At 34.8% G+C, this 17,187-nt stretch overlaps 2 protein-coding genes across 4 annotated transcripts in view; one reads left to right on the top strand and one right to left on the bottom strand.

Annotated features, from left to right (window-relative positions):
• LOC136029478 (actin-histidine N-methyltransferase-like) overlaps positions 1 to 17,187 on the top strand; it is a 145,974-nt gene that overhangs the window by 68,973 nt on the left and 59,814 nt on the right. The window lies entirely within an intron of this gene.
• LOC136029477 (uncharacterized) overlaps positions 1 to 17,187 on the bottom strand; it is a 51,794-nt gene that overhangs the window by 32,921 nt on the left and 1,686 nt on the right. For both annotated transcript variants that reach the window (XM_065707899.1, XM_065707900.1), the window contains exon 2: positions 1,483 to 1,654. In XM_065707899.1, coding sequence (XP_065563971.1) covers positions 1,483 to 1,596 — 114 coding nt within the window. In that variant the 5' untranslated portion in view covers positions 1,597 to 1,654. The remainder of the gene's footprint in view (positions 1 to 1,482; positions 1,655 to 17,187) is intronic.

Raw genomic sequence — 17,187 nt, 5'->3', positions numbered from 1 at the left:
TATGTGCTGATTTAGTCATTTTTTTCCAGAATCTAGTGGTTTTTTCCCCTGACGGCAACCCTGAAAGAGCCCTCTAGGAGACAGTTTTAGGCGTTTACTCCCCCCTTTTAAAATAGGATTTTCTGAATTTGAGAAAAAAATTGGACGTTTTTATTAACATAAGCAGCATAACTCAATATATAAAAAAGTCAAAACAAAAATAGTGCTTGAAAAGCGGAAGGAAATAATAATGGCAAAAAAAAATAAATAAAATATATTCATATGGTTCAGAATATGAGATCTGACACCGGAGTCTATAAACCAAAACCGAACTTAACTAGTCGATAAATACAAAGCATTGTTTTAAACGTCAAAAGAAGATATTTTGGTACAAATAAAATGTTGAGTTGCAAAATAAATCGTCTTGAATAAATGTTATTAAAAGTCAGCATTAAGCTTTACTTGTGACTTGGAAAGAAGTCAGAAAATGGGCAAACTTTCTGGGATTTTGGTATAGAAAATAGAGATATCTGTAGATTTTTCACCAGCCTTTTAGGGATTTGAAAAAATTCGAAGTGGAAACGCTCAATATGTTTCCCAGCAGAAATCAAAATGGTGGCCAACCAGAAGATTTCCCATTAGAACAAAATAATATAACAAAGAGAAAGAGAAATCTCAAGATAAAGAAAACAAACGGGACTACGGACAGCAGAAGGAAAAGACAAAATAAAGCGAAATGGATATTTCGCCTCTGTAAAACAAGGCGTCTTCAACGCTAAGAAACAAAGATAAAAATCTAAACTAACCTAAAATTTTAATAAAATCTAGAACCAAGAGATAAGAAAAACAATATTTATGTATACAATTGTATATATAGATATGTTTATATAATTGTATAAAGACGTATATACAATTATATAAACATGTAATTGTGTAATATATATATATATATATATATATATATATATATATATATATATATATATATATATATATTTATATATATATATATATATATATATATATATATATATATATATATATATATATATATATATATATATATATATATATATTATATATGCCGAATATCATTCCCCACCCGAATATCATTCCTGGGTCCGTCTCAAACTAGAAGTCTTACTTTTACTTTCCTCTGCGTACGGTTGAGATTTGACAAACGGTTCTAATATCTATTTTGGAGAGCTTTTCGGTCACGTGACTCAACTAAATACTCATATCTCGCAAATAAGTTAAACCAGGGCACGTACGGATTTTTGTTCAGCTTCAAAGGAGATACTTTCCCGAGAAATCATATTGATCCTCTTGTTGTTACTTTTTTGTGGGGGAGGGGGAATGGGAAGGGCGCTATACATTCATGGGGTTTAAACCGTAGTATTGATTGGGTGAAATTATAATGAGCATTTAAACTCTTTTAGCTTTAATCCCGCAAGATCACGCTTCGTATGTAAAAAGGGAAAGAAAATAGAAAAGTTACATTACCACTCTGTCTTGGACATCTTTTTCCCATGTGTATCCATCATTCGGCTCGAAAGGATTGCCATAGGCACAGATCTTTATTGAGACTAATACGATAGATAGATATAAATATATCATGATTTAGCCTTCAAATATAAGGATTACATCTGTTGTCATATTCTAATGCCGAGAGGGACTGAAAAAAAGAAAATATATTACCTTACAGTATTTATCGCTCGGCTTCATTTTGTGAATTTAAAGTTCCTGGAATGAGGTCTGTAGTCTTACCATACCCTAAAGGGGCAGTTTCTAAACTTTCTTTAGTTTTTCTCTAGAGCGGTGTACTTTAACGTTTTTACACATTAAAACAAATAGGTAAAGAAATTACACAAAATATGAAGGGAGGCGCTTTTACCCTCAATCCCTTGCTTTTTATTCTAAACTTCTACTTTTGATCATACTGTTTTAGCTACGACTGTGATTTTTCTGGTGTATTTGTTTACAGAATAAATTATTTTTTTGTGTCAAGTCCATTAACAGTTAAATTTAAGATCACTTTTATTGAGGGCAATTTCTGTTCATTTTATGTTTAACGCCGCTCTTACTCCTTTTTGACAAGAATTTTGTTTTTTCAATTTTTATGTGGTAATAGTAATTTCAGGTAACAGTTAAAAAAATAACAACAAACAAAAGAACTGGGAATATACCTAAGGTTAAATAAAAAGTAAGGAGCGACATTTAAAATTAAAATGAACAGAAATTATTCCATATATGAAAGAGGCTGTCCCCTCCTCAACGCCCCGCTCTTTACGCTAAAGTTTTTTATTGTTTTAAAAAGTAGAACTGTGACAAAGAGTCAAACTTTAACATAAAGAGCGGAGTATTGAGGAGGGGACAGCCCCTTTCATATACGAAATAATTTCTGTTCGTTTTAAGTTTTAATGTCGCTCCTTACTTTCAGTTAAAAAAAAACTTTTTAAATTTAATTTCTGAACGTTTTTGAATCAGGTTTTGATTTTGGCTCATCGTATATGAATAATTAAAACGAACTTTGTATATTAATTTTTTTTGCTAAATACCTTTCTCAAAGTTTTGATCGGACGATTTTGAGAATAAGGGCGGGGAGGGGGCCTAGTTGCCCTCTAAGTTTTTTAGTTGCTTAAACAGACCACTATATTTTTATTACATATATGAGGGGGTTCGTCCCCTCGTCAATACCTTGCTCTTTATACTAATGTTCGAATTTTGCACCAGTTCTTTAAGAATAACCCCTGAATCACAAATGCCGTTTAATTAGAATAAAAAGCTCTTTGAAATTACTAAAAATACTTTAGCGTAAAGTGTGAGGTATTGAGGAGGGGACGAACCCCTTCATATTGGCAATTGTTTCTGTTCGTTTTAAATTTTAATGTTTCTCCTTGCTTCCAGTTGAAAAAAACTTTGTTTAAGTTTAATTTCTCATTGTTTACTTAAATAACCCTGCAAAATACAGCGCTCCCTTCATGAAAATTCTCTTCCCCCATGATAAATTCCTTAATGGAAAGATCCTCTCATGTAAGTTTAGACACTGTGCTAGTTTAGGCACTTCCAGATAAGCTAGGACGATGAAATTTGGCAAGCGTATCAGGGACCAGACCATATTAAATTATAAATAGTCATTTCCACGATTTGACCATCTGGGGGGGGGAGTGTCTAACTTACGAACGGGTGATTAGATCTTAATGAAATTTGATATTTAGAAGGATCTTGTGCTTCAGAGCTATCATTTTAATCCCGACCAGATCCGGTGACATTTGGGGGACTTTGAGGGGGAAACTGGAAATCTTTGAAAACGTGAAAATTGAGGCATTTTTATCTTATGAATGGGTGATTGGATCTTAATGAAACTTGATATATAGAAAGATCTTATGTCTCAGATGCTCCATTTTCAATTCGAATCGTATCTGGAGACATTGGGTTGGAGGGGGAAACGGAAATCTTTCAAACCGGAAATCTTAGAAAACGCTTAGAGTGGAGAAATCGGGATGAAACTTAATGGGAAGAATAAGCACAAGTTCTAGATACGTGATTGACATAATTGGAACGGATCCGCTCTCTTTGGGGGAGTTGAAGAGGATTTCCAATGCTTTGGCGAGTTCGGTGCTTCTGGACGTGCTAGGACGATGAAGATCGGTAGGCATGTCAGGAACCTGCATAAATTGATAACAGTCGTTTCCCAGATTCTACCATCTGGGGGATGGAGGCAGAGGAAGAATTGAAAAAAATAGGTATTTTCAACTTACGAATGGGTGGTTGGATCTTAATGAAATTTAATATTTAGAAGGAACTGATGTCTCAGAGCTCTTATTTTAAATCCCGGCCGTATCCGGTGATATTGGTTGAGTTGGGGGGAACGGAAAATCTTGGGAAACGCTTAGACTGGAGAGATCGGGATGAAACTTGGTGGTATGAATAAGCACAAGTCCTAGATACGTGATTGACATAACCGGACTGAATCCGCTCTCTTTGGGGTGTATGGAGGGGGGGCTTCTAATTCTGAAAAATTAAAAAAATTAAGGTATTTTTAACTTAAGAACGGGTGACCGGATCTTAATAAAATTTAATATTTAGAAGAAACTCATGTCTCCGAGCTCTTATTTTAAATCCTGACCTGATCTGGTGACATTAGTAGGAGTTGGAGGGGGAATCCGGAAATCTTGGAAAACGACTAGAGTGGAGAGATTGGGGTGAAACTTGGTGGATAGAATAAGCAAATGTCGTAGATACGTGATTGACGTAACCGGACTGGATCCGCTCTCTTTGGGGGAGTTAAGGTGGAGTTCAGTGCTTTGGCGAGTTTGGTGCTTCTGGACGTGCTAGGACGATGAAAATTGGTAGGCGTGTCAGGGACCTGCACAAATTGACTTGATAAAGTCGTTTTCCCCGATTCGACCATCTGGGGGCTGAAGGGAGTTGAAGAATTAGAAAGAATAAGGTATTTTTAACTTGCAAGTGGGTTATCGGATCTTAATGAATTTTTATATTAGAAGGGCCTCGTCTTTCAGAGCTCTTATTTTAAGTCCCGACCGGCATTTACTCTCTGATTTTTCTTTTAAATCAATCTTTTGATTCTTAGAATTTTGCTAGAACTCATACCATATGAGCTCTTTACTCTTGGCTCTTCCGACCTCGTCACAACTTCCATATGAGCTCTTAGCTCTTGTTTAGAGTTTCAGTTACTATTGAGTCGGGTCGCTCCTTACTGCAGTTCGTTATCCCGAACCATTTGACAGTGAAGTTTATTTAAACCTTAATAATATTTTGACTCTATATCCAAGACCCGCCCTTAGCAAACTATGTAAATAAATAAAACAAAACTTAAGAAATGAGATCTTTAAAACTTTTCTGAAATAAAAACACTCCCAGAATCATTACTTCAACGAAGTCAAACAGTTCGTGGTAACGAACTGTAGTAAGGAGCGACCCGGCTCAATAGTAACCAAAACTCTAAAAAATGGAATTTTGATACCAATAGCTACATCAAAAGAATCGCATTTTAATGCTGGTTTTAAATATATAAGTTTCATCAAGTTTAGTCTTACCCATCAAAAGTTACGAGCCTGAGAAAATTTGCGTTATTTTAGAAAATAGGGGGAAACGCCCCCTAAAAGTCATAGAATCTTAACGAAAATCACACCATCAGATTCAACGTATCAGAGAACCCTACTGTAGAAGTTTCGAGCTCCTATCTACAAAAATGTGGAATTTTGCATTTTTTGCCAGAAGGCAGATCACGGATGCGTGTTTATTTGTTTTTTTGTTGTTTTTTTTTTTTTCCAGGGGTGATCGTATCGACCCAGTTGTCCTAGAATGCTGCAAGAGGGCTCATTCTAACGGAAATGAAAAGTTCTAGTGCCCTTGTTAAGTGACCAAAAAAATTGGAGGGCACCTAGGCCCCCTCCCACGCTAATTATTTTCCCAAAGTCAACGGATCAAAATTCTGAGATAGCCATTTTATTCAGCGTAGTCGAAAAACCTTATAACTATGTCTTTGGGGACGACTTACTCCCCCACAGTCCCCGTGGGAGGGGCAACAAGTTACAAACTTTGACCTGTGCTTACATATAGTAATGGTTATTGGGAAGTATACAGGCGTTTTCAGGAGGATTTTTTTGGTTTGGGGGAGGGGTTGAGAAGAGGGGGATATGCTGGGGGAACTTTCCTTCGAGAATTTTTAATGGGAGAAGAAAATTTCCATGAAGGGAGAGCAGGATTTACTAGCATTATTTAAAAAAAAACAATTAAAAAATAAAAGTGAAAAAGCTTTTTCAGCTGGAAGTAAGGAACAGCAATAAAACTTAAAACAAACAGAAATTATTATCCATATGAGGGGCTCACCTCCTCCTAATACCTCGCTCTTTACGCTAAAGTATTTTCAGTAATTTCAACTACTTATTCTACGGCTTTTGTGATTCAGGGGGTCATTCTTAATGAATTGAGATAAAATTTAAGCTTTAGTGTAAAGAGCGAGGTACTGACGATGCGGCGAATCCCCTCATATATGTAATAAAAACATGAGAATACAAAAGTTCTTTACGTAAGCTAATTTATAAGTTACGTAAATCTTTTACCAATAAAAAGACTCGTAAAAAATTAAAAGTTCTAGTTGCCTTTTTAATTAACCAAAAAATCGGGGGGCAACTAGGCTTCGTCCCCCACTCTTTTTTTCTCAAAATCATTCGATCAAAATTATGAGAAAGCCATTGAGCCAAAAAAAAAAAAAAAAATATGCAAATTTCGTTTTGATTATTCCTCTGCGGAGAGCCAAAATCAAAACATTCATTGATTCAAAAACGTTCAGAAATTAAATAAAAAAAAATAAGTTTTTTTAACTGAAAGTAAGGAGCGACATTAAAACTTAAAACGCACAGAAATTACTTCGTATATGAAAGAGGCTGCTTCCTCATCAACGCCCCGCTCTTTACGCTAAAGTTTTTTACTGTTTTAAAAAGAAGAATTGAGAGAAAGAGTCAAACTTTAGCGTTAAAGAGCGGGGCGTTGATGAGGAAGCAGCCTCTTTCATATACGAAGTAATTTCTGTGCGTTTTAAGTTTTAATGTCGCTCCTTACTTTCAGTTAAAAAAACTTTTTTTTTTTTTTTTTAAATTCAATCAGGACTGAAGATGAACCAAACGAGGCAATTCATTCAGGTATAGATTACGAACATGTTTTTAAAGCTATTCTTGCCTTTTTAGCAGTTGATCTAAAAGGTATTTTTCTTGTAGGTTCATCGGTGTGATTTTCCTGGTGTATTTTTTTACTGAATAAATTCGATTTTGAATTTGCATAGCGTTTAAAGCATTGAGCGAATATTTCCCTAATCCCTAAATAAAGAAATATTATTCTTTAGCTTAAGTTTAATTTCAGTTGCCTCACGTACAACCTGTTTAATTCCCAAATCATTGCTAATGAGGAGTGTTTTCAAAAGTATTTCATGGTTGGGCTCTTTAAAAATATGACTGCTTATAGAAAATCAAAAGAATTATGAACACTATTTGAATTAAAAGCATTGTTTATATCATCTTTATGCTGCTGTAGTGTTTTCTAAATTTTGATGGGTTCTATCCACACAATAATTGCCGCAGTCACATGGTATTTGATAAACCATGATAAACATGGTATTTGAGTAACTGGGATTTATCTTTGCCAGAGGAAATTAATGATTTTTAAATACTAGCAAAGACTGCATACATATTATTTTGTGTACAAACTTTGTTTTTTAGTAATTTTTGGAATGTAAGGAAATACACTCTGAAAATGAATCTTTTGATAATGTTTTATTCGCTATTCCAGCTATATGACATTTCATCTCGAAGTTCAAATTCTGGGTTCATCATTGGCCTTTAGGAAATAAGTTTCGAAGGCCTATGTGGCAACAAAGAGAGTTAGCCGATAGAAAATTCGTAGTTTTAATTGCATCGATAGGTGCTCGGTTTTAAAGACGGGGAGTAACTTTTGTTGCAACCACTTCTTAGGACAAGCCATGTTTCTATTTCATCAGAACGGTTGTTCTCTCCCTAGTAGACTCCTTACGTACACAATTTGGTCACCGATTTAATTTCTTTGTTACTCACCACAATGAGAACAGGGCATGGATTTGGGTCTTGTATGGTTCGCATACCTTTTGTCTTCTTCTGGGTTATACACATGATTAAGCTATTTGTAGCAAGTTCAAATCCTGACGTCCAGGTTTCTAGATTAAACTTGGTTTCCGCTAGCTTGTAGGGCTAGTAAATGATCAAGATCAGCTTTTGACCAAATTGTAGCGGGGAAGACTGTTAATTAGATATTCTAAATTTCTGTCTTTTATTGAACTAGTGTATGGTAGTAAACGGTGCTCTGTACTTCAAGTAGTTTTTCTTCGTCTCAGTTCATCCCTCTCACTTCCAATTTTAGGACAGGACTTGCGGATGGCTATTTAGATACTATTGGCATTTGTAGTTCTTTTTTGCGCCTCCTTCGCTTATTTTACTTGTTAGCTTAAACATAAACTATAGCATTAGGCCTATAATTCTTGAATGATTCATTCATGATACGTCATGAGCTGACGTATCAAGTAATGCAGCTACCAAAGATAAATCTGGCAAGAGGGGAGCAATTCTGCCAAGTACATTTGGTGAAGTTTTGGGCTCGCATTATGACTACCTTTAAAAGTTAAATGGTGAAATCCGTTTCTACTGACTGGTAGAATTACTTGCTCTCTGGTTCTTGCGTTTATTGTCTAGATGTTTCTTTTGTACAACGTCCAAACCGTGGTATTTAGACGACGGATCTGAGCAGGGGTCTCATCAAGGGATCAAGGTAATAAGATTAACTCCTCTTTCGTCCTTTTTCAAGGACGAAAGAGGAGTACCGGGGTTATTCGATTCAGTGGAAAGTCTGAAATAAAAAAAAAAATAAAAAACAGAAGATTGTGTGGTACTTCCTCATTAGCTAAGCCCACACTCGAGAATTTATATTGCGAACATGAGGTAATAACCGGTTTTCATGGTCTTTATACCAGACAATTAGCTTTGGCTCGGTGGGAAACTACATTGCAGCTAAATTTTAATTAAATATTTAGTTGGTATCTTTGTTAGGTTAGACTAGGTTAGTCTAGGTTACATATTTAATATAATGCAGTCTGGGCGGCCCCCTTCCATAATTATTTGTTCTAGTTTGAATAATTTTGTTACTAAACTACTATATTTTCATAATATTTTGGTATATTTCATTATGATTAACTTAGCTCCAATTATCGAGTGTATATTAGCTAACACGCACTTACTGATTGTGCAAAATAGAAGTTTATAGGTAGAGTAGCTCTTTTTTTTAAACTTAAAACGTTTAAAGTTTAACTTTTTTAAAGTTAGAACTTAAAACAAACAGAAATTGCTCCGTATATGAAAGGGCTTTTCCTCCTCAACGCCCCGCTCTTTACGCTAAAGTTTGACTCTTTCTCTTAACTCTACTTTTTAAAACAGTAACAGTCAAAAAACTTGTTTTTTTATTTAATTTCAGAACGTTTTTGAATTAAAGCATGTTTTGATTTTGGCTCTCCGCACATAATAATTAAAACGAAATTTGTATATTAATTTTTGTTTGGCTAAATGGCTCTCTCATAGTTTTAATCGGAAGATTTTGAGAAAAAAGGAGCGGTGGAGGAGGCCTAATAGCCCTCCAATTTTTTGATTACTTAAAAAGGCAACTAGAACTTTTAATTTTTTTGAACGTTTTCATTAGTAAAAAAGTATACGTAGCTTACGAATTAACTTACGTAACGAACTTCTATATTCGTATGTTTTTAGTACGTATATGAGGGGATTCACCCCCTCGTCAATACCTCGCTCTTTACACTAAAACTTCAATTTTGTCCCAATTCCTTAAGAAATTTTGAATGACAAAGACCGTAGAATAAATAGTTGAAACTACTAAAAATACTTTAGCGTAAAGAGGAAAGTATTACGAGGAGGTGAATCCCTCATATGCGTAATAATTTCTGTTAATTTTAAGTTTTAACGTCGCTCCTTACTTTCAGTCAAAAAACTTGTTTTTTTTATTTAATTTCTGAGCGTTTTTGAATTAAAGCATGTTTTGATTTTGGCTCTCGGCACATAATAATTAAAACGAAATTTGTATATTAAATTTTTTTGGCTAAATGGCTTTCTTATAGTTTTAATCGGAAGATTTTGAGAAAAAGGAGCGGCGGAGGAAGCCTAATAGCCCTCCAATTTTTTGATTACTTAAAAAGGCAACTAGAACTTTTAATTTTTACGAACGTTTTCTTTAGTAAAAAAGTATATGTAACTTACGAATTAACTTACGTAACGAACTTCTCTATCCGTATGTTTTTATTACGTATATGAGGGGGTTCACCCCCTCGTCAATACCTCGCTCTGTACACTAAAACTTCAATTTTGTCCCAATTCCTTAAGAATGACCCCTGAATCACAAAGGCCGTAGATTAAATAGTTAAAACTGCTAAAAGTTTTAATGCTGCTCCATACTTTCAGTTGAAAAAACTTTTCATATTTATTTTTTAATTGTTTTTTTAAATAATGTTAGAAAGTCCTGCTCCCTCTTCTTTGAAATTCTCTTCCCCCATGACAAATTACTCCACTGAAAGATCCTCCCACGTACCCCCTCCCCCAACTTCTCCCCCCTCCCCAAACCAAAAAAAAATCCCCCTGAAAACGTATGTAGACTTCCCAATAGCCATTAGTATAGGTAAACAACGGTCAAAGTTTGTAACTTGTAGGTCCTCCCACGGGGACTGTGGGGGAGTAAGTCGTCCCCAAAGACATAGTTATTAGGTTTTTCGACTATGATGAGCAAAATGGCTATCTCAGAATTTATATCCGGTGACTTTGGGGGAAAATGAGCGTGGGAGGGGGCCTAGGTGCCCTCCAATTTTTTGGTCACTTAAAATGGGCACTAGAACCTTTGATTTCCGTTATAATGAGCCCTCTCGCGACATTCTAGGACCACTTAGTCGATACGATCACCCCTGGGAAAAAAAAACAAATAAACACGCATCCGTGATCCGTCTTCTGGCAAAAAAAGCGAAAGTTCACATTTTTGTAGATAGGAGCATGAAACTTCTACAATACGGTTCTCTGATACGCTGAATCTGATGGTGTGATTTTCGTTAAGATTGTATTAATTTTAGGGGGTGTTCCCCCCCCCTTTTTTCTAAAATAAGGCAAATTTATTCAGGCTCGTAACTTTTGTAAGACTAAACTTGATGAAACTTATATATTTAAAATCAGCATTAAAATGCGATTCTTTTGATGTAACTATTGGTATCAAAATTCCGTTTTTTATAGTTTCGGTTACTATTGAGCCGGGTAGCTCCTTACAAGTTCGTTACCACGAACTGTTTGATAGCCTATCGCTATTGACGATCGATTTTTTTATATATATATAATTTGCGGTGAAATGTTGGGGTTTTATTGGTTTTGGGTGAAATGTTAGCAAATTTGTAGGCTATTTAAAATAATCAAAGGATATGGCCTTATTAAACTGTTATTTTTATGCTGTGGTGGTAACCCTGGAGTCGATACTCCTACCGATTTTTTTTCTCTTAGTTGGAATATATTGCAACATCAGCCTGAATATTTTAATTAACAAGCTCGTAAATCTTTCACACAAACTGTTAAAAATCGGAAGCATCAGGCGACATACAGTCTTTCAGGATTCTCATATAAAGAGGCTACAAAATGAGAGGCTATAAATTCTCATATAAAGAGGCTATCATATAATAAAGAGGCTACAAAATGCTCCAATACGAACTGTTGACGAAATTTTAAGCTGCTGTGAAAAAAAAGGGGGGCAATATATCTTGGGCGGACTGGCTCAAGGGACTCGATATATTAAATATTGAGTACTTAACTGTTCTGGTATAAAATTTCGATCGATTGTATAAATTTGCCCGCTTCTCCTCTCGTGCATGGGAGCTCGAAGGCGGTGGAAGTAGCTGTAATAATTACAGCATTTGTCTGAAGTAAAGTCCCCAAAGTGTTTGAAATTTAGGTCTAAATTTGAGCTTTTGTTAGACACAAGTTCTTCTTGGAAAAATCCTTTGATTCACCATAAACTTTTCATAATACTGAAGAAAATCATCTAAAATATTATCTTTATTAAAAAAATCGTATTTTACAGAGCTTAAAACATGGGGTTTCTCCTGCCCAAGACCTCGAGAAAAATTTGGGCCACAAGATGCAATCTTTTTGCATTAAAACCCCTTGTCTTCTAAAAATCATCCCATCCTTCCCCTTCAATGAACGCCCTCATGCTGTAAAGGTCATCTGAAAAGTTTCAGCAATGAAATTTTTATCTTTTCTTCTGTTTTCAAAAAGTCACATACATGAACTAGTAATTTGACAAAGTAATTTGTACATAAAAGTTCGTTCAATTGCTAGTTTTTGAACTTGTTTTTTAACTTTCGAAATTCATTTTTTCATTTTTTTTGTTCTAAAATGAGTATTTTGTTTCAAATAAGTGGTTAAACTTATTACAAATGTAATATATATGAATATTTTTTTTTTCTTTCTAAAGAGAAAGGTGGTTACAAATGTAGAAGATAACAAATTTGAATATCATGTAGTTTAGGATTATATTATATATATATATATATATATATATATATATATATATATATATATATATATATATATATATATATATATATATATATATATATATATATATATATATATATATATATATATATATATATATATATATATATATATATATATATATATATACATATATATATATATATATATATATATATATATACTTATTGACGACATGGCTGCCTGTCCATGGATTATTCTTTATGGTTGATTGTGTATGGCTATGCTGTTTGACCTATGTGATTGTATGGATGAGTAGGGTTAAGGCCTCATTCAAGTGCTGGTCTATATTAATCACTAATTTAGGAAAACAGTCTTCCTTTTCTCCTTCTGTCTCCTTTTTTTTTCTTTTTTTTTGTATTTGTGCTGTTGCATTGGTGATTTCTCTTTTCATAATATATATATATATATATATATATATATATATATATATATATATATATATATATATATATATATATATATATATATATATAAATATATAAATATATATATATATATATAAATATATATATATATATATATATATATATATATAAATAAGTTGTCTGTGTGTGTGTGGGTCTGTCGGGTAACGTCATGTTTGTGTGTTGACTGACGTCATGTTTTCGACTGACGAAATTACAGACCGGGACATCGGGACACAAATGACGAGCGGGACACCGGCACATAGGGAATATAAATGACGACCGGGACACTCAAAGAGAAAGCGACCGGGACACAGGGAATGTTCGATAAAAAACTAAAACTAATAAAACTAATAAAAAAACTAAAAAAGCTAAAAAACTAAAAAAAATAAAAAAAATAAAAAAAATAAAAAAAATAAAAAAATAAAAAAAAAATAAAAAAAGGAAAAAAATGAAAAATAAAGGAGAAAAACAAAACTAAAAAAATAAAATAAAAAAAACTAAAAAGAAAAAAAGGGGAAAAATACAAAAATTTATTTCATCATATACCATTTCAAAAACGAATGTATATACAGACCGGGACACCAGGATACAACTGACGACCGGAACACAGGGAATATAAATGACGACCGGGACACAGGGACACAACTACAACGGGGACGCCGGGGGGCACAGGGAGATATATAAATGACGACGGGGACACAGGGAATTTTCGATTAGCAATCACCATCAAGAAAGCTCAAGGGCAATCATTAGAATCATGAGGTATAACTAAAAAAAAATAAAAAAAAGGTAAAAAACTAAAAACTAAAAAAAAAGACCAATTCAAAAACGAATGTATATACAGACCGGGACACCGGGACACATGACGACCGGGACACAAGGAATATAAATGACGCCCGGGACACTCAAAGAGCAATCACAGACTGGGACACCGGGATACAAATGACGACCGGGACACCGGGACACAAGGAATATAAATGACGCCCGGGACACTCAAAGAGCAATCACAGACTGGGACACCGGGATACAAATGACGACCGGGACACAGGAAATATAAATGACGACCGGGACACAGGGACACAACTACAACGGGGACGCCGGGGGGCACAGGGGGATATATAAATGACGACGGCGACACAGGGAATGGTCGACTAGCAATCACCATCAACAAAGCTCAAGGGCAATTATTAGAATCATGAGGTATAGATCTGAATACGGATTGTTTTCCCATGGACCATTATATGTTGCATGTTCAAGAGTCGGTAAACCTGACAATCTATTTATATGCACAGGCAATGGGACAGCAAAGAATGTTGTATATTCGCAAGGTTTACGTAGTTAAAAACATATATATATATATATATATATATATATATATATATATATATATATATATATATATATATATATATATATATATATATATATATATATATATATATATATATATATATATATATATATATATATATATATATATATTCACAGGTGGGACATAGGGACACAACTACAATGGCGCGTAACTAATATGGCGCGTTACGACTTACGCGCGCGGGGGGCTTGGGGGGGGGGGCGTGAAGCGCCCCCACCAACTAGGTGTTGGGGTGGCGCGAAGCGCCACCCAAACACCAACCATAATTTTATTTCTTCAGTATTATATTATCATCATGTTTTGATATATTTCATTAGGATTAACCTAACTTCGCTTCTTGGGTGTATTCCGGTTAACAGACAAATAGCCACATCGATTTATAGTTTTTCATATGTAGAAAAATGACTTCCTAATGGTTTGCTCCTGTGCAGCTACTCGAGCGGCGCAGTGGATTTTTTTATTAATTAAATAAAAAAAACAAGTTTTTTCAACTGAAAGTAAGGAGCGGCATTAAAACTTATAACGAACAGAAATTACTTCGTATATGAAAGGGGCTGCTTCCTCATCAATGTCCCGCTCTTTACGCTAAAGTTTGATTCTTTCTCTCTACTCTACTTATTAAAACAGTAAAAAGCTTTAGCGTAAAGAGCGGGGCGTTGATGAGGAAGCAGCCCCTTTCATATACGAAGTAATTTCTGTTCGTTTTAAGTTTTAATGTCGCTCCTTACTTTCAGTTGAAAAAACTTGTTTTTTTTTATTTAATTTCTGAACGTTTTTGAATCAATACATGTTTTGATTTTGGCTCTCCGCAGAGGAATTTGCATATTTATTTTTTTTGGCTAAATGGCTTTCTCATAATTTTGATCGAATGATTTTGAGAAAAAAAGAGCGGGGAGGAAGCCTAGTTGCCCTCCAATTTTTTGGTTAATTAAAAAGGCAACTAGAACTTTTAATTTTTTACGAATCTTTTTATTAGTAAAAGATATACGTAACTTATAAATTAGCTTACGTAAAGAATTTTTATTCTCATGTTTTTATTACACATATGAGAGGGTTCGCCCCCTCGTCAGTACCTCTCTCTTTACACCAAATCTTAAATTTTGTCCCAATTCATTAAGAATGACCCCTGAATCACAAAAGCCGTAGAATAAATAGTTGACATTACTAAAAATACTTTAGCGTAGAGAGCGAGGTATTAGGAGGAAATAAGCCCCTCATATGGGTAATAATTTCTGTTCGTTTTAAGTTTTAATGCTGCTCCTTACTTCCAGCTGAAAAACCTTTTTCATATTCAATTTTCCATTTTTTTTTTAAATAATGCTAGTAAATCCTGCGCTCCCTTCATGGAAATTTTCTTCTCCCATGACAAATTCCTCTAAGGAAAGTTCCCCCAGTATATCCCCCTCTTCTCAACCCCTCCCCCCAACCAAATATCCTCCCGAAAACGTCTGTACACTTCCCAATAACCATTACTACATGTAAGCACTGGTCAAAGTTTGTAACTTGTAGCCCCTCCCATGGGGACTGTGGAGGAGTAAGTCGTCTCCAAAGACATAGTTATAAGGTTTTGCGACTACGCTGAATAAAATGGCTATCTCAGAATTTTGATCTGTTGACTTTGGGAAAATAATTAGCGTCGGAGGGGGCCTAAGTGCCCTCAAATTGGTCACTTAAAAGGGCACTAGAACTTTTCATTTCCGTTAGAATGAGCCCTTTCGCAACATTCTAGGACAACTGGGTCGATACGATCACCCCTGGAAAAAAAAAACAACAAACAAACAAATAAACACGCATCCGTGATCTGCCTTCTGGCAAAAAATACTAAATTCTACATTTTTTTAGATAGGATCTTGAAACTTCTACAGTAGGGTTTTCTGATACGCTGAATCTGATGATGTAATTTTCGTTAAGATTCTATTAAGATTCTATATCTTCTTTTAGGGGGAGTTTCCCCCTATTTTCTAAAATAACGCAAATTTTCTCAGGCTCGTAACTTTTGATGCGTAAAACTGAACTTGATGAAACTTATATATTTAAAATTAGCATTAAAATCCGATTCTTTTGATGTAGCTACTGGTATCGAAATTCCATTTTTTAGAGTTTTGGTTTCTATTGAGCCGGGTCGCTCCTTACTACAGTTCGTTACCACGAACTGTTTGAAAAGAAAATAATTCGGTATTTCGGGGCTTCTGACATTATTACTCCTTTGCGGAAGTTAGGCTCAAAATTGGAAAAGGGTTATATTTTTTCTCTGGGCCCCTTCCACCTCTTAGTTTGTTTATTTTCCCGTTAGTTTTCACCTGTTTTCGCTTTATAGTTGTGTTATCTCATAGCAGTTCTTTCGTTTTAGTTGAGTTATGGTTGTGGTATATATGTTTTATCGCTCGTATAGTTGTGTTATTTTCAAATTATACTCCATAATAGAGAGGCTCCGAACACCCAGCATTGTATATTAAGCTCTGAATTTGACGTTTTTTTCTAACGTGACCAGATTCGTCCTGCGCCCTGCGCCCTTTTCATTGAATTTTTCTTCCCCCGTGACATATTCTCCAAGAAAAGATCCTCCCACATAGCCCCTTCCCCTCAACTCTACCCCCAAAACCAAAAAAATCCCCCTGAAAACGTCTGTACACTTCCCAATAACCATTATTATATGTAAACACTGGTCGAAGTTTGTAACTTGCAGCCCCTCCCCCAGGGACTGTGGGGGAGTAAGTCATCCCCAAAGACATAGTTATTATGGTTTTCGACTATGCTGAACAAAATGGCTATCTCAAAATTTTTATTCGTTGACTTTGGGAAAAAAATGAGCGTGGGAGGGGGCCTAGATGCCCTCCAATTTTTTTGGTCACTTAAAAAGGGCACTAGAACTTTTCATTTCCGTTAGAATGAGCCCTCTTACGACATTCTAGGACCACTTGGTCGATACGATGACCCCTGGGGAAAAGAAAAAAAAAACAAACAAACAAATAAACACGCACCCGTGATTTGTCTTCTGGCAAAAAATACAAAATTCCACATTTTTGTAGATAGGGGCTGGAAACTTCTACACTAGGGGTCTCTGATACGCTGAATCTGATGGTGTCATTTTCGTTAAGATCCTACGACTTTTAGGGGGTGTTTCTCCCTATTTTCCTAAATAAGGCAAATTTTCTCAGGCTCGTAACTTTTGATGGGTAAGACTAAACTTGATGAAACTTATATATTTAAAATCAGCATTAAAATGCAATTCTTTTGATGTAGCTATTGATATCAAAATTCAATTTTTTTGAGTTTTGGTTACTATTGA

This window comes from Artemia franciscana, chromosome 7 (genome assembly GCF_032884065.1).
Source record: "Artemia franciscana chromosome 7, ASM3288406v1, whole genome shotgun sequence".
NCBI classification, from domain to species: Eukaryota; Metazoa; Arthropoda; class Branchiopoda; order Anostraca; family Artemiidae; genus Artemia; species Artemia franciscana.
The sequence above is the reverse complement of the archived record's forward strand: the minus strand, read 5'-3'. Positions and strand labels throughout refer to the sequence as shown.